Here is a 27192-nt window from a genome sequence, read left to right as displayed (position 1 = left end):
TATATTTTTTACTGTGCATCTATCTATCTATCTATCTATCTATCTATCTATCTATCTATCTATCTGTCTGTCTGTCTGTCTGTCTGTCTGTCTGTCTGTCTGTCTGTCTGTCTGTCTGTCTGTATGTCTGTCTGTCTATCTATCTATCTGTATGTCTATCTATCTATCTATCTATCTATCTATCTATCTATCTATCTATCTATCTATCTATCTATCTATCTATCTATCTATCTATCTATCTATCTATCTATCTATCTATCTATCTATCTATCTATCTATCTATCTATCTATCTATCTATCTAATGCTGTGGCTCGAGCACAACTACTGTGTGCAACTGTTTAACCACTGAATGTTGCTGTAATAAACCATACACAAACATTATAAAGAAGACTGTACACCTCTTTTAATACAAATCAATACATCTGAATCTCTCCCTGCCATGGCAATTCCTTCAAGGAACTGGAGCTTGTTGAAGCTTTTTCATGGAATAGATTGGAATCTATCCTCTAACACCACCTTCTGTCTGTGTGTTTTTCTGTGTAGCAGCTGCCCCTACCAGAGTCAAGCACCATCAGAGGGAGAGGAGGGCAGCTGGGGAGCCATACTGGGCGTATTCAGGTGAGTCGTCTTCTCCTTCCATCTCTTATAAAAAGGTTTCTGTTGTGGAAGGGCAGTGAGGTGCTGATTGCTTGCCTCTCTTTTTGGTGTCCTAATACTCAGCCTTTGTCTGATGAAGTGCACTTATGCTTTTTATCCTCTGTTTCGCTCTGGAAAAGCAATTTCCTGCTTTTAGAAGTGATTAGTCATTAGACGTTTTATTTCTGCCAGACAGTGTTTTCACAGTTTCCTTTTTAGTTATATTTGAACAAGGTACCTTCAATTTATCATTCCAGATACATTTGTCTGTCAAGTAAAAAAGCTGCAGACGTGAAGCAGAGTGAGTGAAGATGTAGAGAGTCATTTAGATGTAGGATTTAAGATGCAGTTGCATGCAGTAAATTGCAAGATGAGCAAAACATTGTTTATCTGGTCTTTTCCTGTGCTTTTTAACCAGAGCTTTCAGTTAAAAAAAGATATAAAAAAGGTTCTTAGGGTCTTCAAGCACCAGAGTACATAGAAATAGCCCTACAGTTATCTAAAAAAAAAATATATATATATCATTAAAGTGTATATTCTAATGTAATAATTATTTTTTTTTTTTTCCCATGCAAAAGATTGCAGCAGATAATTGTCATTATATATGGTGTTGTTCCTTTACCGTTATGAGTGGTGCTCTCTCTTCTTTGGAGTACACATGATTTATATGCATATTGTCACCATAATGCAAATACCATGTGTCTCCAAAATGCAAACTTTATGGGTAAAAAAGGAAAGAAAAATAATATTAATAAAAAACTAAAATGATTTGGTTTCAACTCATTTTAAACATTTCAATTCATCCATTCATCATGAAATTTGATTAAAAAAACAACAACTGCCAGATTCAAATTGTACACTGCAGGATGAGCAAAACATTTTTACATGGTCATTTCTTTTCCATATTTACCAAAGTATCTTATCTACAGCTGGTTTGCCCCATTAACTGACATTAAAGTTGCAAAGGTTGAAAGAAGTTTTTAGCCTGGATTTCTTTCCAAATAAAGCTCGGTATAGGGTAGCAAATCAGAAAAGATAATTTAAACAAGTCATTTAAATGTGTAATTTCTAAGGAATGAAGAGAAGTTAAAAAAGGATCATGCAACAATTAAAGTGAATCTCACAGGAACATAAAACAAAACATGAGTAAAGATTTTGAAAAAATGTATCAACCCAATATTTAGTTTATATTTTGAATCTTTTCTTATGCACATTTTTGAATATCTAAATAGTATACTCATTTACTGGTCAATGTGCCTCGTCCACAGTGACCACAAACCAACTTGAAAGGCCACAACCCTATAACACAACATCTCTGCCTGTAAATAAGATGTAAGATATGAGATTTCTCCATTTCTCACCATAGAGATTTAAAGGGCTATATCAAAGAATCACTTGAGTGCATTATGAGAATGAGAAGAAATATACAGATCTGGAAAAAATAAGAGACCACTTAAAAATGATGAGTTCCTTTGATTTTACCAAATTAAAATCCTCTGGAATATAATCAAGAAGAAGATGGATGATCACAAGCCATCAAACCAAGCTGAACTGCTTGAGTTTGTGCACCAGGAGTGGTTCTCATAAAGTTATCCAAAAGCAGCGTGTAAGACTGGTGGAGGAGAACATGATGCCACGATGCATGAAAAAAACTGTGATAAAAACCAGGGTTATTCCACCAAATATTGATTTCTTAACTCTATGTCTGAAAGCTCTGCATCTTTTTCTCATTTTCTGCAAATAAATGCTCTAAATGACAATATTTGAATATTTATTTGGAATTTGGGAGCAATGTTGTCCGTAGTTTATAGAATAAAATAACAATGTTCATTTTACTCAAACATACACCTATAAATAGGTTTTTCAGAGCTATACATACAGTATTTTCTACAAACCACTAATATTCACTCCCTTGACAAATTCACTCCTTCATTCCTTCATGCTACTTCTCATCTTTCTCCAGGCTTCTGGCTGTGTCAGTGTACAGCTGGATGGCTGGTCTTATTGCCCGTGACAGTGCAGGGTTCGCTCTTTTCCTGGGCTACTGGCTGCAGTTGTCCCTCTGAGGGACTTCCAGCAAACAGCCAGCATTTTTTAGCCTGCAGTCCCAGCAGGCTTCCAGCAGTGAACGATCTTTAAGTGCTGTACTTCCTTGCCTTTGCGTTCCTTGGCAGTCTCATAAGTGTGTTTACCATGTAGAATAGCTCTATAAGTCCCGAGAGGCCTCCTCCCAGAGTCTGCCAACTTTAGAATGGCAATAAGCCTCTTTTGAAATGTCACTTCTAACAATGCAATGATCTGTGTCACTGTATGTTGTGTTTTTTTCTTCTTCTTCCAAGTTAAGTGTTTTTCCCCAAGCCGCTCCTATGTAATGAGTTCCAAGCAGTCCTGAGAGACTCTGGGATTATAAGGTTGTGTCTGAGAAAAGTGGAGTTTAAAGATAATTGGCCTCAAAACATAGAAAGTTCTGTAGTATTGATCAGAAAACATATTTTATAATTTGTTTTTCTGGAAAAGAGTTTAAATTTATCATCTTTAAAAGAAGCATAAAGCATAATTTCAAATGAGGAAGAAATTAAAATAATACTTGTTTATTTGTATGTGCTGTTAAAAAATCCATTTGTTCTCTACATTGCGTCAGAGTTTCATAATGAATGGACCAATAGATATAATATATTCCAAAATGACTTGAAATAAAAATCTTTTTACAACTCAAATTTCAACTAAAAAAAATGTTGCAACACTGTAGACATGTAAAATTTAAAGAAATGTAAAAAAAAAAAAAAAAAGTGGCAGGTCTCATATACCTCATAGACATTTTTAATTATATACCTTTATGTATTTATTTGCATATCAGATATTGAAAATTAGACCTTTTACCATTTTACAGTTTTTACACTTAAACAAAAAACATTAACTCATTTACAACTTGATATCTTGAGTCTAAAAATTGTGGAACGATTTCAGAAAAAATGTTTGTTATATAAAATTGCAGAAACTTTGATTTCCCATCATCTAAAATACATCAAATGATTATATTCAGAGATTCAGAGAGTCTAGAGTAATCCCTGAGTGTAACAGACTAGCCTGACTGTTAGTAGTGGATGCTGGTGATCTTTGGGCCCTCAGGCAGCACTGCATTAATACAAAACAGGCTGCAGTGGTTCTGCACTGGAAATCACTGCATGATCTCAGGAACACTTTCAGAAATCACTGTAAAAGTCTGTGAAAGTACACATCTAGGAGATTCAGAAATCAGTGCACTGTGCTTTTATTTGCATGTATCTTCACTGGGGTTGTACTTTGACTTTAGTTAAGGAGTTATGAAGGTGGTTTCTTCCTCCTGTAATGTTACTATTTTGCATGACAGCGATGATGAAATGTTCCCATATGTTACCAGTCGTGTGCTGTAGCACCTTTCCAGCGCAGTGTCGCTCAATGAAACATAATGAGAGGACTGTAGTTAGGAGATTGGTTTGATTTCCTGTGATCTGACTGGTGTTAAAGAAGTGAAAATTCATGTTCTAGGTCACATATTCTGCACATTTGCCCTGTAACAGATGTCCCTGCTCAGACCAGCAGGCAGCAGAACAGACTCTACCCAACACAGATTTGATAAAGCTGTTCAATAGCTCTCCTAGTTAAGGCCTTAATGCACCTCGCAATTCCATTGAGAATTTCGAGCATCTTAATTGGCAAGTCTGTATTTGTGTGTTTTTGTGTGTGTGTGTGTGTGTGTGTGTGTGTGTGTGTGTGTACGTGTGCTAAAAGAAGCCAGAAGGTGCTTGTACCTTTGGTGCTCATGCAATCATTTCTATGCCAGAGGGATTCTGTGGGCTCCTCTCTCTTCATGCTTTGTGCTCCTAACCCATTCCTCTGGCCTCGCTACAGCAAAGAGAACATAAGAGAGAAATTATCAAATACTGAACCACTGGAGCAAAAAACACACACACACACACACATTCAAGCCATCAAATACCAATGATCAAGAGGTATGCAACATCAGTCAGAAGCCTGAAATTAAGGTAATTGTACTTTACTGTACATTTTACATTATCTATAAAACAGTAAATCTATACAAAAAAGGGAAAAAAATACTTAAGCTTCATTTAATATTTATTAGGGGTGTCACGATTCTCTAAATCTTCGATTCGATTTTAGTTCCGATTTTAGGGTCACGATTCGATTCGATTTTCAATATTCTTTTTTTTTTTTTTTACAGCAGAGAGGCCTATGCCAGTTTTAGATTAGTCTATGGTCAGTCATTGGTTTGGTTCATCAAATTTATAATATCTTATTTTAAAAGGTGGGCTTGATATAAGTGATGCAAAGTGATACAAGTGATCTGTAATACACCACATTAGACACTAATGGTCAAATAAAAAGATATATATGTAATGCCATCTAGTGGCTTTTTTTGGGTAGCAGCAGTGTGCACTATTAAAACAGCAATGTGCAACATAACAAAATAAATAATAAAAAAATACAGGATCAGTCATGTACAAAATAAAAGAACAATTAGAGCCTTAACAAACTGAACTCTATCCTACTATAACAGTTAAACATGACAAATAAGACTTTAAGACTTTTTCAGTCCCTGAGAACAAGTTTTTTGACAAGTTTTTTTCTTTAACAAAGATATATAATTAACTTTATCTGAGAGAAAGATGCTCCTTAAGGTATCAAAACTATTAACATATTTGAGGCTAGACAAAACAACTGTTATTTTTATATTTTGAAGTTTTTCTTTAAGAAGATGAGAACGTCCACATTCTCTGGAGAAAGGACAATGTCGGCTACAGTGTGCTGCGCCATTTGCGTAGCGTGCACATGCTTGCATAGCTTAGAGGGAGGGATCGACGATCCTCTTTTTGACTTCAAGGCTCGAGACCATGACATAATTTCGATCGATTTCAATAAAATATCGAAATCGTGACACCCCTAATATTTATTAATACATCCAAAATACATTTAAAGTCTTTACATTTCTATGAACCCTTCATGTTCAGTTCATAGTTACTATTAGATGCACATCTTCACATTTTTACAAGCTACACACATTTTATGAATATTTGAATAGATCTATGGAAGTGACCCAAATTGCTTTAAATCATCAACACCACAACTCCACAGTCTAGTAGAAAGTTAAAGACAGTTACTTTAAAAGAAAGCAGGATAAACTCATTTTAATTCCCTTGATTTCAGAAGATACAATGAATGAGCAGTTTTGTAATGATTTTGTCCATATAATTCATATGTTCTTTAGACACAGCAATGCATATTTTATATTGAATTGTTTTAAATTTTCAATGTAGATACTGTTATCAGTAAAAAATATTTAAAATCTAGTCTTCAATGGTAATTTAATGCTACCTTTCTAACTATAAAAAAGACACATAGTGACTAGCTATGTTTAATGTGTTTTAATGTCACTAAAACAATGCTTTTAAGATAAATAATTTAAGACCATTTATATCAACCCATCCATCATGAACTGTTTGTATGTGAACAAAATGTAAATGAAAAGATATTGGATGCACGTCTTCTTTACATTTTTCAAAATTGAATGGACCAATAGAAATAGCCCAAATTATGTAAAAAAAAAAAAAAAAGCTATTTACATTAATGCATGTTAAAGTTAGAGGATAAATGAACAATTAATTAATCTGGCAAGTGTTATTTTTTAATTTAGTGTACATTTTAAATGGTCTGGAATAAAAACTTAAGTTAAGCCATTTTTTCTCTTTCTTTGTACACTTAGTATTTTACAGATTTGATGCTGTTGCGTGACAGTGATGATGCGTCCACATGAGTGTGTTTAATGTACAATATATGTCTAAGTATTTTTAATTCAAATATAAAAAGCATTGAAATACTTTAAGTTGCACCCTTTGCTGACACAGATGTATTAATATGCATGGCCTGACTAACCCTGGTAGAAAGGTATTTAAAATATAATATAACTTTCTGGGCATATATATAAACCCATTTAAACCAGTTGTCACCATTCTTAATGCTAGGCAGTGAGCATTGACTCAGTGTTCTCTGGAATAATGGTGCTCCATCCAGAACTTCTGGGATGAGTTGGAGAGCTGGGGATGAGGTGGTGTGGTGATCATCCAACATCCTGTCCACACTCACGCTCTTCACTGGATGCAGTAAATAGCACTGTTCCTTTCCTGTCCCTGCCCCCACTGCCCCCACTTCCTGTCAGTCCAGAAGATCAAACCGGTCTTCTTCCTGTCTCAAGCCCACTGCTGTAACCTTTAGGCCACGGCTTCCTCCAACCACAAACTACACTTATACAATTCCATAATCACAGGCTTTAGACTAGTTCTGTGTTTGGAGTCAGGCCGTGGGAGGTGGGCTGAGAGTGTTGGCATGTTTACTGTGAAATTTTCTATATGATACACTGAGAAAGCAGATTTCACACATGAGAAAGCCAAGCCATTAGAGCTCCTGTTCCTCTGAGTTCATCTCAGGAGATCACCACCTGACACTGTGCTCTCTCAGTTTAGGTGTGAATGAATGGTTATGTGTGGTGTTCTATAATGGTCTGGTTTACTGTCCAGGGGGTATTGTTCACTTGCAACTGATGATTCTGGCTCTAGAGAATGACTTCTATGTGTTATGAACAGTTGTGACACATAGCTTTCTCATGAATTGCACATTTCATATAAATCTACGCCAACGAACAGTTAGATCTTAATTATCTCTGATAATTACTAATAAAAACTTTAAAGTATTTTTAAAAAATGTTCTCATGTGAAAGGCATCAATTTTTAGAAATACAGTACTTTCATTTACTTGTTTTGTAGTGTTAGCAATGAGGTTTTTGCTATCATTTGAAGTAAAAACTGACACGTGGTGGTGGTGAAACATGATAAATAAACATCCTAAATCAGTTTAACTCTTCAAACTCTTTTTAAACACTGAGCTGGCTTGGCTGCATTCATTTTCCCAGGATAAAAGGTAGTTTAATGTGTTTAATATAATTCAGTTCAGTAGATCTTAGATCAGTAGATCAGGCCCAAAAATTCCAGCCAGATCCAACCCGTACTCATGCACCTTCTGCCCGAGCCTGACCTGCCCCGCCCAATGAACTGTCGTTATGAGCCCGAGCATGATTTAAACCTGACATTTGTTTGTCAAGTCAGTAGACCGTTAAAACTGAGCTTTTTTATTTTTTGGGCTGTTTGAATGAGCGAAATCTGTTCAGAATGATGTTAAATGCAACACTGAAGAAGCATTTTTTATTTTAAACGGTTTGTTTTGTTACTTTGCTAAACTGTGATTATCACGCCATAGCTTTACATAAGATAAAACAGATTTTAAAAACAGACGCGTAGTAGTTCATTGCTGAGGTATGATGTGTGGAGGTAGACTAGTGTCACCCACATCACATTATGTAATAAAATGCACAGTTCAAGTATGAGGACAGCAGCTTAGTGTTTTACTGTGAATCTCTACATCGCTTTACCTCACTCTACATCCAGCCTAGCTCTGTCACGTGAGCACAGTCTGCAATTCATTAATATAGCGCTTTTAATAACTGATATTGTCACAAAGCAGCTTTACAGAACAAAGAATCAGAAAAAAACACTGAATATATAATAACAAACCCCCAGCAGGCAATATTTTTGTAATTTTAAGAATGTTAAATGCCACTGACATAATGATAAAAGAATAGCATAACAAAACAATTATACACTTTTTAAAGACAAGAAGTCTCGAATTTATCATTTATTATAATTAGTTCGAAATTTATACAGTGTGGAGTCACAGTTATTGAAGCATGGCATGACTGGCTAAAATACTGTTCACTGTTATATATGTAAACAAACATAAAAATAAACACATTAGCCGATATTACGATTATCAAAAAGTATTGAAGTCATGTTCAATTATTGTATGATAAATCGTTATTGCAATTATTGTGACAGGCCTAACCCCCAGTGAGCACAGAGGCAAGGAAAAACTTCCTCAGAGCTGGAGGAGGAAGAAACCTTGGGAGGACCAAAATTCACATATAAGGGGGATCATCCTACCACTGCTCAAATGGCTTTTAAGTAAATATTATGTCATTATGCATTCACACAGATCTAATATATCCATGCATGTAGCACCATGAGTAGTGAAAGCAGTTAAATGGTTAAAAAGCAAAGTAAATAGCAAAACAAATACAAAATATGCTGCTTTCCAGAGGGAATATTAATATTATCACAATTATCACATTGTTTCTTAAATTATAACAATATTATTATGTACAATACAATATATCACATGTGCCTTGTTCTAAAACATGTGACTGGTATTGTATGAAATAAAGTACCATAATGCACCAGGAGGTTTCAGTGTACAGTGTATGGAGATGCTGTGGTGGCTTTAAGAATACACTCCAGCGGCTGTGAGGTGCTTGTCTTTGAGTATTTAGGCCATGGCTGAGATTGATACCATCTCCAGGAGGGAGGGTCATTCTCTAAATTCCTGTTATTTCTCAGCTCCCGCTCTGCATAGCCCCCCCCCCCCCCCCCACACATACACACACACTCTGACACGCATCCTCACCCCCCATGGTTCTCAACATCCTCTGTTCTTTATTTTGTGGCTCCATTCATTCTGTGCCTCTAATTTGTGCCTTGATTTTAACTGCAAATTGAGATGGTCTCCGCTCCGCTGGAGGCCTATCCACTCTCTATCCATCTAAGAGCCTCTGCTGTCTGTTGTTTTCTGTAAACAATTGTTTACGGGGTATTTATATGATGAGCAGATATATGAGAAGATGCGTATGGGGCATAGCAGTGCTACATTTTAATGATATGGAAGAAGTAATTTTGACTTTGGCCTGAAACTGCTACTGAGCCTAGTCATAAACTGACAATTGAGTTAGCCAGCCAGTCAAGATCTGACTGTGGTTTATTTAAAGTGTGTAGTGTGTGTGTGTGTGTGTTTGTTAATGTGTGTGTGTGTGTATGCATACACAGAGGTATTTCTCATAAGGGACAGATAATATTGCACACTGCAGGGTGTTCCCCGGGGGGTATATTTATGCATCATTACACATATTTTTTCTCATATTCCACCAGTTTTGCTCTCTCTCTCTCTCTCTCTCTCTCTCTCTCTCTCTCTCTCTCTCTCCCTCTCGCTGCCTCTCTTCTTCCCTCTGTACTTTGGCAAATATTCACTTTGAGCTAAAAAGAGAGCACTGCTGTTTGACAGCACTCGGTTGCTGCCGCACAACATTATTACAGAGCCTCTACTCCGTTGTTGTTTGCAGAGATATACAGCAAACATTTCTCCAGGTAAATCTCAGGTCATGCTCACATGTTTCACAGGATCGCAGATCAAAACCACCTTGAAATGTATTTTACTCTTTGCCTCAGTTCATCTCGATGGAGTTTTATGTGTCTTTATTGATTTGATATCTGTATTCCTGAGATAAAACAGCTTGATTGGCACACGTTTAGATCAAATCAGCATTATTCTTTTAAATACGCTATTTTTTCAGCGTCCCTGGCATCTTTTTGATCGTTTGGACGAGATAACCAATCTAACTAACCAATCAATCAAGATTTTGATCCATTGGTCACCATCCATCAGGCTGTGAGGATGCTGAACTCTCTTCCTGCTCTACCCCCCATCCCAATCCTGCCCCCAGCACACACTCACTCAGCATCCTGAGCCCCCCACTAATACAGTACTGAAACTCTGCACTACAATGCACAAAGTACTGGTCCCTTCCAAACGGACTTGCACTACACACCCAGTATCTGCACTACTGATATACTTGCACTGTCAATTCGCACTTTAATTCCCCAAAAACTGTGAACTTTAAGAACTTTACGAACCCATTCACTTTACCAGCCTTAAGCTATATACCATATACCATATTTGCACTACTGATATATACTATTTATACTGTCATTCCATCTCAATCACCATCAATATTGCACTATTGTCTTACATATGTTTATTGTGTCTTGTTGTTTTGTACATATAGTGTCTCCCACTCTTTTATATTATTTATCTATTTCTTTTTTTTTTATACTTATATTTATATATCTATTTCTCCCCCACACTACTGCACCTTGTTTTTTTCTCATGTATGTTTATTTGTGTCCCTGCTGTATTGTACACATAGTGTCTCCCATTCTCTCTTTTATTATATCTATTATCTGTACTTGCTGTAAAATTTGGGAAGGAGAGTAACGTAATTTCAATTCTCTGTATGTCCTGTACATATCGTCGCTGTCCAATGAAAAACACTTATCTCCAAAACGGCAACTTTACAGGAGAGAGAAATAACCGTGTAAACTTTCAATGGAAGTCAATGTAAAAAGAGTTTATTTCAGGTCATTTTGGAGAGTTTCTATTGGTCCATTCATCGAGAGATTTTGGCACAGTGTAAGGCACAGTTTGTCTGTTTAAATTATGTAGTAAACTAAAAATCGACAAAAACGGAGATAAGTGTTTTTCATAGGACAGCGACGATATGCAGTATTGACAATAAAACTACTTGACTTGACTTGACTTGAAAATGTGTAGGGATGCATAGATACTATTTTTTTCTAACACATTTGAGTATGTGTATTTTTGTACCTGCTGACACCAATACTGATACCTATTTAAAATTAAGCAATCAGGAGAATTATGATATAGTGTAGTTGTTAGAGTGAAGAAGTGCAGTGCAACAGTTTAAAGCAAATAATCATATTTTGAATCAAAATTATAAAATCATGCTTAGATTAAAAATATAGAACACATATGATTATTTGACATCAGGACTACATAAGCCATGTTATAGCCTCAACTTTGTACTGTAAATACTTCACATTGGACGTATGAGCTCTTTTGTAGACTAACAGTGGGCAGACGAGTGCTTTGTGAGTTTTGTCACAATATGGACAGTTTGCTGAGCTGCTGGGTTTAAATGCGGTAAAAATGATGCAGAACCTTCAGACCTCAAATAATGCAAATAAAACAAGTTCATATTCATGAAGCTTTAAGAGTTCAGGAATTAATATTTGGTGGAATAACCCTGGTTTTTAATGACAGTTTTCATGCATCTTGGCATGTTCTCCTCCACCAGTCTTACACACTGCTTTTAAATAAGTTTATGCCTTTACTCCTGGTGCAAAAATTTAAGCAATTCAGCTTAGTTTGTGGTTTGTGATCATCCATCTTCCTCTTGATTATATTCCAGAGGTTTTCAATTTGGTAAAATCAACTCATCATTTTAAAGTGGTCTCTTATTCTTTTTTCCAGAGCTGTATTTGTAATTCGGACTTGACTGATGAATTTGTTGATGATTATGAGTACAAGTAAATGAGCATGGTATTAAACAGATACCCTCTTTCAGTATCTGTATTTATGCATCTCTAATAAAATATACTCTACTCTTTTCCTCAGTGCATCTGGTTTGTGTTTTTTGTAGAGTTGTCATTGATTTGAAGCCTGTATTCCTGAGCTGGAACAGCTTGTTTGTCATATATTTAGATCAGATCAGCATTGTTCTTCCAAATTGGCCAATTTCTCAGTGTCCCTGGGAACCTTTTGATCGATTGGTCAAAACGGCCAGCCAGGTTGGTTATGCAAGGAGATCCCCCTCATAATTTGCTATGATAAATGACTCAGACAGGAACCAATTTGTGTGAGGAATCAGGACCCTACATCATCTCCGTGCTCTTTGTGACAAAATGCCTACCCTTCCTGGAAACACAGATTTAATAAGAATTCAAATGAATTAGTCACTTATGGATTGAGCTTTGAGGTTATTGAATTGGGGAATGGTGTTGCTGGGAGATTGAAGTGTTTCATAGCTTTAAGAAGGATGTGTATCCTTCAAAAGGACAGTTATCTTATTAAAGAGGCAGTTTAGTAAGATCTATAAAGGCTATATTAGCACTGAATAGAGGTGGGCAATATGAAGATATTTAAAGTATAAGTATAGTGATCTGTTTTAATTGTACTGACAATATGCCTTTAAAATCAGATTGAGGATATTATCATTACTCTACATTTCATCGCAAAGAGTCTAGTTAATTTGGATGATGGGCAAAAAGAACTGAATATAAATCACTGTGCTGTGTAAGAGAAAGTATCTGCCATTTCTCAAAAATGTCTTTAACCCTTGTGTGGTGTTCATATTTTTGTTACTCGTTTACTTTGTAACTTGTATTTAATTCAGCAAAATTAAGAAATTTTACATTAAAATGCTTTACACATGCTTGCTTCACCTAAATTGCAAGCAATATAAACAGCTTACATGGTTAATATTTGCCCTTTACCTTTCTTATGTTACATTTCTTTCAAAAACGTGCTACTCTTTTTTTTATTAGTTTTGTAATAAAATGTAAAAGAAAATGAATTTAACTCAAGATATGAGTAGAAAATTTGTTTAGTTTCAAATTTACAAATGAAGCAATGTTTATTAGCCCTTGGCCAAACATACTGTATGTAATATAAATGTGTGTGTGTTTATCGAAAATGTGTTTTGATATATGTTTTTCACAAAAAATGAGCCAATGCCAATGAGTTTGAGTTAGAAAAAATATTTTTTTAGTGTCATTTGAGGAAAAATTAAAACGGGTCCCACAGACCCGAACACCACACAAGGGTTAAAATCAGTTTGAGGATATTATCATTACTCTACATTTTATTGCAAAGAGTCTAGTTTATTTGGATGATGGGCAAATAGAACTGAATATAAATCACTGTGCTGTACTTCTCAAACATGTAAAAATGTCTTTAAATATTCTGATACACAATTTTTACCATGTTGCCAAGCTTGGTTTTACCTGTTTTTGACTGGTCATATCTATTTATATGTTTAGATCTACCATATCTATCAGATATATGACTTTATGTGTTATCAGATGATATATGGTTGGATAGAACAAGCTGTTTTTACTGGTATAATCTGAAGGATCTGCACATCTAGTCTCCAGCTCCAGATCCGCACTGCGAGCCGCTACGAGCTGTTTTGGGAGGATTTTCAGTGGGCGGAATGAGAAAACATATATTGAAATCTGAGCCGCGCTAATGTTTGTGTGCTTGTGATGTTATTTAGAGCCTCATTAGGGACAACCAAAATGCATTCCCGCTCCTCTATTTCCTCTCTACTCCACCCACTCCATGTGTCAAACTTAGCAGCACTCTATCAAAGCTGCCAGAATATCAATCCAACATAAGCAGCATAAACACGGCTGTGTAAAATATTTAGCACAACATTTACTAACCTTTAGCCCGTGATGAAGCTGATGTATAGATGTACTGTATCTGTACGGCTCTGAAGAAATAGCATTTATAAAAAAATGAAGTGTAGAGGTGATGCTGCAGTTAGGAGAATGTCTTTGTCCCCAGTTTATGTGAATGCATGTTAGAAATCTATTATTACAATTTAAATAGCTTAGTATTAAATCTGTCACGCATTGCAAAACCAAAACCATGTTTTAATGTTTTAATCGTTAATAGTTTGCCACCTTGGCCTTTAACCCAATCCTGACTTTCAAACTTCTCTTTTAATAACAAAAATATTATAAAAATATTAATTCAATAAAATTGTACAGTGTGAGTTTTTATAATCATTTTAAAGTACAGAGAATGTACTTTTGCATAGACATTACAGTCATTACCAAAACAGCTTAGGTTTTTTGCAGATTTGTTGTAACCTTTTATACTATACTATAACCGTTTATACTGTTGACACATTATTACCAGCACAAAGCTGATTGTATTGATTTTGACATGTTTGTAGTTTTACTATCAATATCTATTTTAACGTATTTTTCGGACCATAAATCACACTTAAAATCCTTTAATTTTCCCAAATATCTGCAGTGCACCTTATGTATGAATTCTGTGCCTTATGTATGAATTCTACCAGTCAGGTATTAAGGAGCAGTAAAATACAGTGTTATAACTGTGAGTTTTCAGTGAAGTTTCTCCAGCACTAAGGCTGGGTGCAGCAGCATTAGCATTAGCCGCTAACCGCAACACTAGCACTTTCGCTGTTCAGAGGTGAGTATATTCAGTGTTGGGAAGGTTACTTTTAAAATGTAATCCCTTACAGATTACTGATTACATCACTCAAAATGTAATTTGTAACGTAATCAGTTACATTACTTCAAGTGAGTAACGTAATCTGATTACTTTGGATTACTTACAATATTGTCATTTTTTTTAAGCCTGAATGAATGTAGCAACCACATATTGCATATTATCCTTTTATTTTTCTTTCCAGTTAACAAATAGATAAACAAATAAAACAGCCTTTTCAATCACTCTATAAAAATACTTATGAAACCATTTCATCAAACAATTTTATGAAACACTTCTATAAATTGATGATGAAACAATTTAAAACCAAACAATGTAACAACAACTGTAAGCTATCTATTTGCAGGTTTGCCACCAGTGTTAATTTTGACAACAAATTTTGATTTAGTCTTAGTCATAGTTTTGTGACGAAAATAGCATTTAGTTTTAGTCACAATTCAGTAATTTAGTCGACTTAGTTTTAGTCGACTTAATGTCATAAGAATATAGTCGACTAAAATTACAGTAAATTTAGTCGACTAAAATGTAAAGGGTGTAAATGTAAATGCTTTTTCATCAGTTCCCTTGAATTATTAACTATACACTTATACGAAATGAAACGTTTAATAACCACTTGAGTAATATTGTTAATGTTTGAATGTGAAATATATTTATATATGATTTAATGTATATTATTATTATTATTATTATAGGTGTGTGACTATATATATTTTACATTTAAAATTTTGCTCTAGAAATCAGGTCATAAAACAACTGAATAGTTAATTATAGTTTGAACAGAGCTGTAGATGCAAAAAACAGCTTTTAAATGATCTAGTTTTATCTCCAGCAGTAACCCAGCACACCTACTGGAGCTACAGTCTATAAATGAGATCAAAAACACACCTTCACACACTGTCCTGTAGAGATGCTCTCAGGATGTACTGAGAGACTTCATGAGTTAAAGTGAGAAACTAATGAAAAAAGTGCTGTAAGGAACTTTACACAGACTTTTGGGTTCAGAAATTCACTTATTTTATTTTCGTTATATTATTGAGTTTCTTTCTGACCTGTTCCTGCTTTTTAGCTATATCTTTCCCACTGTGAGACTAAACAGATGATCTGATCTTAATGAGTGAGTTCTGCATCAGTTCTGTGTTTTAGTGCACTGCTGAGTTAAACACACCATCAGCTCATGAAATAACATCAGCATTAAAACGCTGCTCTCTGCATGGAGATCTGTGTGACTCTGGTCTGCAGAAGCTGAAAGATTAGTGGTGTTTTTACCGGAGATGGAGTCGCTCCACGCGGTTTACACGTTATCTTGTTTTTCGCGACGTCAAAGGAGAAATATATCGCCTCTCCCCTCTCCCCTCTCTATCTCTCTCTCTATCTCTCTCTCTCTCTCCCTGCTGAACACTGTCGAGTTAACTTCCAGTCGAGCTCCGTATCGACAGGTTAATTCCCGGGTTTGTAACTGAGCGCGCGGCGCTACTCCACCTTCGCTAAAGTACCGGTGATTGGATCTCTTCCTAACTGGTCCCTACCTTTCACAGAACTAAATCAGTTCTGATTGGATTTCGTCCCTGCCAAACATTTTCGTCTCGTTTTTATTCGTTGACCAAAATGTCAGTTAATTTCGTCTCGTTGTGTGTGCGGAGCCGCTGTCTGTCCCTCCTCCCTGTGTGTGTGTGTGTGTGTGTGTGTGTGTGCAGCGAGACGGGAGGAGGGGCAGACAGTTCCCTGTCATATCAGAGCGATTTCACACCAAAATGTTATTTGCGTTTTGTCAGTGTTGGAAGAGCAAAAATAGGAAAGTACCGCAATGTAATCCTTTTATTTTAGCAGAGTAACTGTAATCTGATTACCATTTACTGAAGCAGTAACTGTAACGGATTACAGTTACTTATAATTTGTAATCTGATTACGTAACGCCGTTACATGTAATCCGTTACTTCCCAACACTGAGTATATTTGACTGTAGTCTGCGTGTTTGCTGTGTTAAAACAAGCCATGTGGGACGAACCCCTAGCTGACAGCGCCCTGGCTTACCGAAATGCTGCGGTTAGCGGATAATGCTAAAGCTGCTGCACCCAGCCTTAGTGCTGGAGAAACTTCACTGAAAACTCACCCTTAGACAAAAATATTGGAAATCCTAGCTTACTGTAAATAAATGGAGTTGCTTTACTCACCCAAATAAACGAAGAGAAATCTGTGTAGATTAATATCCATCACTCGTTTGACTTTTAGGAATTACAGTTTTGTTTTACAGTCCAGCACTTCCCCCAACTTCCACATTAGAAGGAAATCATGGCGACACTTTTGTTCCTTACTAGTGTTGCGTAATGTGTCTTATAATCTGGTGCACCTTATGTATGAAAATAGACCAGAAAATATATGTTCATTGATAGTGCATCTTATAATCCTGCGGCCTTACAGTCTGAAAAATACTAGCTGTAAGGCATCAGTAGAGAAGTCTAGACAGTATATTGGCCAGTTATTAGTGCTGCATGTGTTATAATTTAACTTTCACAGTGTAGAAGTGACGTAACACCAACAAATTTACTGTGTTTAAAGAAAACAACAAGTGCAAACAAAATACTAATGGGAAACATTTGGAATTACTTTGAGTTTTTTCTTTTAGTGCCTTTAAATGATCAATGAAGCTGCTAAGATGGACTTTGGGAATAGAAACTAGAAGCTGCTTGATCGGTCTATACTGTAGTGCTGAACATTAAAAAAAATGATTTGTATATTCCAACTGATGAGTGTCTTTAATACTAAATTTGTAAAGACAGTGTGCAATACTTTGTTCTTAAAGGGCAAGAAAATAGATACTCCCTCTTCTATTTTAATGTGTGTATTGGCATTATACACCAGTCAGCCATAATATAAAAAATCCCCTGTGTAATACTTTTTAAGTCATTCAGGTGCAGCTTTAAGACATGTAAATTTTATCTTAACATTAACATTTTTTTTTTTTTCATTCTGAAGGTTTAATAAGAAACCTAATAGTGTAGGTTTCACACAAGCCGCTGAGCAGCACTTGCGTGCTTTATACCATAAACATGGTCTTTGGTGAGGAGAGGGTGTGCTTGCTAGAACTTTCCAGCCCCACCCATTCCACAGTCTGAACACAGCGTATGAGATGGTATCTCTGTGTCTGGGAGGAAGCGGATGTGAGGCTAATGGTGGGTTGGGCTGAGAAACACAGCTCTGTATTTTACCTTTATCCAGAACCAGTCTGATATGAAAACCTCTTAACGACATGCCTTAACGTCTTTACACATTGAGTTAAGAATAGCAGTTAAGTCATGTTAGTAATATAGATTAACGTTTGTTACATATTTTTATCTTAATAATATATATTTTTTAAAGTTGTAGTTTTTCAGTGAAGTGTTTTTGGAGTTAAAGTCAGAGCTTCATCTGTAGTCAGTGCATCACATTTGCATGCTGCTGTCATTCTGCATACGCACTGTGATACAAGCAAATAATTCCATCATACTCCCACTGGTGATTTAGCATAATTCTGTTTACTTCAGCAGAAGGTGGAATTACTGACTGAAAGACTCTATTAGGGGTCAGTCTCATTCAGGTAGTGAAAGTTGAGCAGACAGAGCTATGCAGTGACACTGTCAGATCTAGACCTCTTAATATTATTTTTGCTACCTTATTATTGTTTTAATCAATATGAATTAGAAATATATATATATAGTGATGTAAAAGGGTATTTTATATTTTCCTTACAGATTAGGTTGCTTTTTGTGTTTGTCATACTTACATTTTTCAGATTAGCAAACAACTTTAATATCAGAAAAGCATAACCTAAGTAAATATAAAAAGCACTTTTTATATGATGATTTAATTTATTTATTTATTAGGAAAAATCTAAACCATCCCTTTGTAAAAAAGTTTTTGTCCCCCTATAAATCAACTGTGATTAATCACACTTTTTGGAAAGCTGAGTTCAATTTCACTACTAACCACAACCAGGCCTGATTACTGCCAGACCTGTAGGATCAAGAAATCACTTAAATAGAACCTGTCTGACAACATGAAGCAGATAAAAGATCTCAAAAAGCAACACATTATGCCCCAATCTGAAGAAACTCAAAAAACAGATTATAAAACTAAAGGTCTTGGTCATCTTTCAGTCTGGAAAAGGTTACAAAGTCATATCTAAAGCTTTTTAGACTCGAGCAGACCACAGTTAGAGCTATTATTCTCAAATAGAGAAAACACTGCCTACTGAAATGACTCTAAAAGGGCATGGACAACTCATCCAGGAGGTCACAAAAGAACCCAGAACAACATTTAAAGAACTGCAGATCTCATGTGCAGATCTCAGGTCAATTAAGGTCAATGATTCAAAAATAAAATATATATGTATATATATATGTAAACCCAATGGACATTTAAGACACAATTTTTTATGTCAATGTTGATTAAATAGTGATGTAATATTGATATTTTTTTACTATGCCAGCGTGTAAGTGTAAGATCTAGTCCTACCAGTAACAATTTATCTCAACCACACATTACGAGATTTTTTTAAAGATGTAAAATTAACATTTAATCCAAAATAGTCCCAGTGTATCATGTGGCACCTTGGCTAAATTAATTGCCCTCCTCTGAGTTAAGGCCTTCATGAGTGACCATGAGTGAAGGACAAAGTGCTGCGAGGAACTTTCCATATTTGTAAAGTTTCTTTTCACACATATGTCACTATAAGCTCTTTTGGGGTAAAAATTTAAATGGGAGTGTATGAAAAAAAAAGCAGTTAATTTTCTAAAATGTGCTGTAGGTTTGTTTTCCTGCTCAGAATTAAAAACACAGCTTCTGGTAAAAGATAAAACAGATAATCAGTAACTCGTAGAAACCTCTCTTGAAGCTCAATAGCTCTAAGGGTTTTGTTTACCCGATCATTATTTATAAAGAATAGCATTAGCATTGCTTACATAATAATGTAAAAATAATAAAGGTGGAACAACAGAATCATGGTTATTGGCTTGAGCTCTTGAGACATTGCAATTGTTTTTGATTGCGTTTTTGATTGCAAGGGACATTCTGCCTTAAAATCAACGGAGAGGAGTTTGAATACTGGCAGCAGTGATGATTCTGTATTAAGCGTCCACAGTTTCACTGCAGTCAGTTCATATTTCAACTTTCCAGAGTGATCTTTACACAGTAACTGATCGTGAATCCTACAGGTTCTCAAAGCTTTTCATTTCTGCTGGTTTTATCTCAGAGTGAGGTTTGCGTACAGGAAGTGGAAGGAGATAAGCAGGGCTGTTAGAACTCTCAGCACCGTCCTCAGAACAGGAAACCACGTCCCGCACAGCCGAGTGGCACGAGATGGACGCAGATAGACCAGGAGGAGAAACTTGTTTTGTCTGGAGTTGATTTGAGACGGCTGATTAGTCGTAAATAGCCATTTGATTTATCGTTTCCGTACTAGGTGTGTTTGAGTGCACAGAGGAACAGAGTAAATGGAACGTTGAGTAAGTAGATAAACACAGTGTAAATAGAACCATGACCATGGCAGGTGTTTGTTTTTCAGCTTTGGTTGTAGATATTATCAAGTAAGAGAAAATTATGCTCTTTTTACATAACAGGCATAGCGAATAGCAGGTATTCATTCTTTCAGGTAAAAAAAATTGTTTGGGTAGGTGTTGGGTCCAAATGCAGAGCAAATAGGGAGAATTAGATAATAAATATATCTATATATAATCATATGGATATAGTTCTATTATTTATTAGTCAGTTCTGTTAATGGTTTGAAATAATGTTATAGGTAATGTGCTTAAGCTACTGTTTCTCCAAGGAGGCTGGAGAATGGGTGGGAACAAAAAACTCACAAGAGGTGTGGAAAAAAGGCGGGAAACAGAACAAAGGTATGTACCAATAAGGGCATGTACCAACGAAAGACAGCTTTCAACTGCAAATAAAGCAAACTATAACACAACCAAACTCAACAATGAGTACAGCTTAGTCTTCTCTTTATGCTTTCTTTTTAGATCTCGTTCCTTTTTTGTGATCTCTTTTTTTTTCTTTACTTATACCCTCTGTTACCGATCACCGCTCTGCAAAGGTGCAACAGTGAGGTCTGGTTTTACTAAGATATAGGGTAGTGCACAGGTGCAGCTGGTTGACAATGATCACTGCCAGGGATTCTGGGAGTTGGAGTTTTGGGATCAAACTCTACCATTTCCTCCCCTTTGTCTACCACTCCTCCTCCGTGGTGCAGCACTGCCCATCACACTAATAACTTAACATGCACATATTTTGCGTAACAGGGCTAGCATTTTTACCTCCTAGTACCGGTTGATGAATATCGGTTGATCTCACATTTTGCCATGTTGTCCCAAATTTAATGTTTTGAGTGTTTTTTTTTTTGTTTGTTTTGTTTAAAGGTCAAAACTAACCTGAGATAATATTTAATACAGTAAAATTATATTTATATTTATATTATATTTAAAATTATGTTTAATACAGTAAAATGATCTGCCAGGACTAACCACACTGTTATAAAAGTAAAGTAAATACAGATTATTAAGATCATAAGAAAATCTGGTAGGTCACATGGTTTACACATACGTGAACTATTTACAAACACATATTTGAATAATGACTAATATCGTTTATTATCTTAAAAAAACATTGTCATGCCTGTTGTGGGCGGAACAGGTGGCGGGTTTGGGTTCTTTGATTGGCAGGTCTGATAACTGTGGAGTTAAACATTAACAAGCCATATTATAACAGTGTAACTGTTGGTGAAGATTTGCTGCAGATTTAATACTGTTAAGTTTCTTATTTCTCAGAAAGGGTTTGTAACCTTTAGGTGAAGTAGTAGGGTGTGTTCTGTATTCTTTCTCTTTTCCATTTGGCGCTGATTAGCTTTCTGGTGAATTTCAGCTGAACATTCCAGAGGAAGTGGGTGGATGCAGGGGAAAGGGCTTAAAATCAATCTTAAAGGTCAGAGTCAATTAATGAACCTCTTATATACGGCTCATATATACGGCGGGGTGCCAACCTCAAATTTTGAGCATTATGTAACCTTTTGATAACATTATGTAATGTCCCTAAAAATCGCTTAGGATCTAATGAAGGTTAAAGATCGCTGATGTTGCTACACTGACCAAGCATAACATTCTGACAAGTCCATAACATTGTATTTTTGTACTTCTATGATAACAGACTAGAAGTCCTATATCTGTTTCTATGCATACTTTATTATTAGCTTCCTTTCAGCCTGTTCTTAAATGCTCAGGACCCCACAGGATAGACCACCACAGAGTAACTATTATTGGGGGGGGCAGTGTAGGAGTGGGGGTTCAAACTAGGTTTACCTGTAAAAAAAAACATTTAAAAAATTGAGCCAATGCATTGTTTTATATATATATATATATATATATATATATATATATATATATATATATATATATATATATATATATATATATATATGCCATATCACGTGCTAACCTCGCGTCTACACAGCTGTGGCGAAACGTATACACTGACGCCCACTAGATTATACTTTAGGAAATTTAAGAAATAACACACTAAATGAGAAACAGAAACCTTGAAAGAAAGATTATTATTGTTTTCCAATTAATTAATTACTAAATATATGCTTTATCCCACCTGGTGTTTTTGTTGAAAGTATTGGAACAGTGCTCTAACTTTTTTCTGTATGAGCTCAGTAGTCCTCAGACTGAATGTTTAGAAAATATGCACGTGTTAGTCTGTGGGAGGCACCGGTAACCAAAGTAAGATGGATAAACACTTCAGAAATGAGAAGCGTTTTTGGATGTTTTAGATTAAAAAGATGAAATGTCTGTATGTTAAGAGGTAAAATCATGATTTTTCCATATTTAATTCAAATTAACTAAATTAATCATTAAGTAAAATCGCTAAGCACTAGTTTTAGTGTTTGTTGTACTGGTTCAAATGGATCAGATGCAGCAGTGCTGCTGGAGTTTTTAAACACTGTTTTTAATCACTCACTGTCCTACACTCTATTAGACACTTCTACCTACAGCTGCTCCACCTTGTAGATATAAAGTAAAGGCAGAAACAGAAGCTCTAGTTCTTTGTCAGTAGTGACACTGCCCACACTATGCTGTCTACAGGACACTGGCGGACTATTCTTAGTCCAGCAGAAGCACTAATGTGTTTAAAAATGAAAAATGGATAATGGGTGTAGGAAGAGGCCATAAAATATTGTTTAATTGGTGTATAAAGTGGGCATAGTTTTGTAAGTTGAGATGATTGCTACTGAAAAGAGCTGCATGGTGTATATATATGGTCTTTCAGATATAGTAGATATAGTAAATCTTCAGGTCATGGTTATTCTAAGGATCCATTGTAAAAGCTGAAGAGAAGTCAGTGGTCAACTCCCAGACCTGCTCACAGATTCCTCTCTTTGAAGCTCACGGAAGTGCTGTCTGTGCTCCTAAACTGCTCTTTTTTTAATGCGGCCAAACCAATAAGTAATTCTCATATTGGATACCTTTGAAAGTGCACGGCTTTCTAAATGTGAGATCATACAGCATGTCTAAGATCGATTAATAACAGAGTGATCTGTGGAATGGAGAATGTCAGAACCTTTAAGGTCATGTTATTTTTTACAGAGGAAGGCAAACGCAGTGTTTATATTTTAAACTAGAGCTCAGTGAGTGTTTTTCTGCAGGTTACTTCAAACAAGAACAACCTTTCAGTTTATTGTGGAATTTTTCTACAGGCTTTTCACAGATTTCCAGACTGATGAACAGTATTGTATGGTTATAGTATTGTTACACTATAATTCATTAATATTTAATTAATACAGTTAGTTAATCACAACCTTACAATGTAATTGGCTTATAAATGTTTCAAGGAGTTCTAGTATTGCCCAGTAATGGCACTCTGACCGAAGCTCTTTATGTATTACTCAGACACATGTATATGTACTGTAGAACTATTATATATAGCGGTGGGCAATATAAAAAAAATAATATATATATATATATATATATATATATATATATATATATATATATATATATATATATATATATATATATATATATATATTTCAAGAATACACTACTGCAATAAAATGAAAATTAAATTGTAATTCTTGCAAACAATATGATATGGCACTCCCCTAACTGAGATATTAAAAACTACAAGAATTTTATCAGATTTGTAACAGAAGTCAATGATCCAAAATGTCATGATACTAATAATACACTTCAAATATCTCTATATATCTAGGATTAAAGTAAAAAAAGGGTACTGGACAGATATAACCTGTCTCTAATAGATATATAATGTAAAATGAGAACAGTGTGAATTTTTCTTTTGCTTAAAACAGAAAAAAATAGTACTACAATATTTGTTTTTGTTGGAATCACACATGAAAACTAAAATGAAACAAAGGCAAATGCTGGAAATTCAAGTCCAATACATCCATAGTGTCCCACAGATGCTGTCGTTTTATACAGCAGTAGTCATGAGAAGTTTTGACAACTTTTAGCAGTGTAAATGTTTGTCTATTGCTTGTTAACATTAATGTTTGGAAATTATTTTTGAAATTAAGTGTTAATCAGCTATCAATACTGAAAATCGCACATTTAGCCTATAAATATCATGCAGAACCAAGTATCACAAGTTCACCTTCCACCAAAAGAGCATTTTACCTCCTATTCTCAGTAGGGCTGTCCCTAACGATTATTTTTTAAACGATTAATCTAACGATTATTTTTTTCGATTAGTCGACTAATCTATTCATTGAGAAACATATTTAAATAATTATTTTACGTTTTAAAGCAAACGATAAATTACTATATTTATATATAATAACAACAACAACAACAACACAAGCCTACTAAACCAAACCCCACACTTATAATCACTTACATGTACAGCACGTTGTTTAGATCTATAACGCTAAAAATGGATAAGCTCCCATACACCACAACCGTGTGTTGCACTGTTTTCTGTGACCGCTAGATTTTGTGACCACTGGCAAGTAGTTCTCAGCAGACCGGTGCACTGGCCGATTCGAAACGTGTTCGTTTCTAATGTTTACCCCGACTGGCCAAAACGGTTCAGTTTAGGGCTGAGGGTAAGGTGTAGGTATAGAAAGCTTCCGTTTTGCCAATGAACGCTCATAACCGTGAGCACTGGTCACAAAATTCCGACGGTGACAGAAAACGGTGTGACACCGCAGCGCCGACGGCGCTAGCTAAAATAACTTAAGGCAGCTAGCTTAGCTAAACACCTGAACTTATGAATAATGCTACTGTTTCTGGAAACTGCGAAATGCCATGCACAAATATAAACCAAAAATGTATAATTTCTGCCTGTGGCAGGTTTAAAACCTTTGGTAGACAGCCTTAAGTCTTTTTAAGGACACCCGCGGAGACCCTGATGTAAACGGTAACTTACTGTGTGACCCTGTTGACATAGTGCTCCTGGATGTTTGCGCTTCAAGTGCTCCTTTTGCACGTATGGCAGAGGACCACATTGTTGCCCTTTTGCGTGAAATGCTCCCAAACTTTAGATGCCCGCTGGCGTTTTTTTGTAGCTGGAGATTGCTCTCCGGAGTCCAAGCTCTCTAGAGCTTAGATTCTCTGCCCGAACCCGACATGACCCGAGGCCCGCCCGTAAATCCGACCCGGGCTCCAGAAAATAGTCCGAGATGTAGGCGTCTGTTTTTTAATTATATTTTTATTTTAAAAAAAATAACGAAAACTGAAAGTGAAACTAAACTAATTTATTTATAAGCGCTGTTTTCACTACCGCAGTTCTACAGCGGGGGTGTTGTGCCGATTCTGTCCGCGAAGCGGGAGTCAGATTCAGCAGAGAGTCGGATTCGGCACAAACGCGGCGGCACCTCGCGGTCCGCGGTGTCAGTTGTAAGCGCTCGCGCTAGCCGCAAAATACGGCAGAAAACACTGAGGGAGCTGCAGAATTATGAATGGGACTAGAATATGAGCACGAGGAGATCAAAGAGAACCTTCACCTGTGAGTAGAACAAGCAAATCTCTCTCTCTCTCTCTCTCTCTCTCTCTCTCTCTCTCTCTCTCTCTCTGTGTGTGTGTGTCTCTCTCTCTCTCTCTCTCTCTCTCTCTCGCACGTGAACTCCTCTGCGTTTGACTTGCAGAACTGTGTTTAGCTGTTCTTAAAAATCATTTTAATTAAATAATAGTTCTATGCTTCTATGTTACCGTGTTAATTAACATAATTCTGATCATATTTCGCTCATTAAAACAGCCCGAAAACAGCCAGTTGGAATTTTTGGGCCCGATCTAACCTCTAATGCTCTCCACAGGCGCCGCCATGTTTACGACGCGCCGACGCACGTTATGCAAATCGATGTATTTTTGTAATCGATGACGTCGATTATGTCGATGCGTCGCCCCAGCCCTAATTCTCAGTCTCCTCTGCAGCAAGAACAGTCATGCAGGCAACAACTGAAGGGACTAACAGATGTTGTGCTCAGGAAATATTGCATGACTGTGTGAAAGTTCAGTTTTGCCTCTTGCTGGGAGCTCTTTCCCATAACAGTCATTACAAATATAATCCCTTTTGTCTGCAGTGACTGGTTATTTCCCAGTAACACACCACTGAACCAAAGGCCTATAGTAAAGGGAATCAACACAGAGAACAGTTCAGTTCCCAAAAAACTGTCTAGCATTAATTTCATTTTAAATGCCAGAGAGAGTGTTTAATGTGTTTGTTTTAAAATCACAATACAAAATAAATAATGCTTAAATAATATTTTTTAAATAAAATATTTGTTTAAAGTTTAAAATCAGTGAAGTGCTGGAGTACAAATCTAATAAGTACTTTATCAAAAAAGTGACTTGAGTAGAAGTTCTAAAGTACTGAAGTATTTAACATTTTATTATATTTAAATATTGCAGTAGTTTATTGTAAAATGTAGTACTAAAGTACTGAAAGTAAAAGTACAGTATTCTGTTACATAGTTAGTTAGTTATTACAGAAAACAGTGTAAAGTTCTCAGAGTGAAATACAACATGATGAAAAATAAATAATAAAAGAAACCTAGCCATGAACTGAACTTCTGTGTAAAAAAAAAAAAAAAAAAAAAAAAAAAATATATATATATATATATATATATATATATTTGTTAATATCTTGCTGTACATTATCAGACCCCAGGTCTTATTTCAATTTAATTCAAACAAGTCAAATGTATTCATATAGTGCTAATAAATGTTGTCACACAGCAGCTTTATAGAGGTACAGGCCCAAACCTGTGATGAGTAAGCACTACAGTGACATTGCCAACAATGGCAGGAAAAACTCCCTCACACTGAGAGGATGAGCCCCTGGGAGCAACCAAGACTCTAACTGTAGATCTCAGATTAACTTTCTCAGAGAGGGTTGATATGAAAAAGACTGTATTTATCCAAATATAATTCTGAAATGATTAAATCATACATGCACTGATAATTCTACAACTCATAACTCATGCTGTCACATCAACATAAAACACATAA

General features: G+C 35.7%; 1 protein-coding gene across 1 annotated transcript in view; it reads left to right on the top strand.

The window, feature by feature from the left end:
- Positions 1–27192, top strand: part of ca16b (carbonic anhydrase XVI b) — a 161931-nt gene that overhangs the window by 40041 nt on the left and 94698 nt on the right. Inside the window, exon 2 of the mRNA XM_007253383.4 lies at positions 545–619. Coding sequence (XP_007253445.3) covers positions 545–619 — 75 coding nt within the window. The remainder of the gene's footprint in view (positions 1–544; positions 620–27192) is intronic.

Source organism: Astyanax mexicanus, chromosome 5, assembly GCF_023375975.1.
Source record: "Astyanax mexicanus isolate ESR-SI-001 chromosome 5, AstMex3_surface, whole genome shotgun sequence".
In the NCBI taxonomy this organism is placed as follows: domain Eukaryota; kingdom Metazoa; phylum Chordata; class Actinopteri; order Characiformes; family Acestrorhamphidae; genus Astyanax; species Astyanax mexicanus.
Note: the sequence above shows the minus strand (reverse complement) of the source record. Positions and strands in the feature narration are given on the sequence as shown.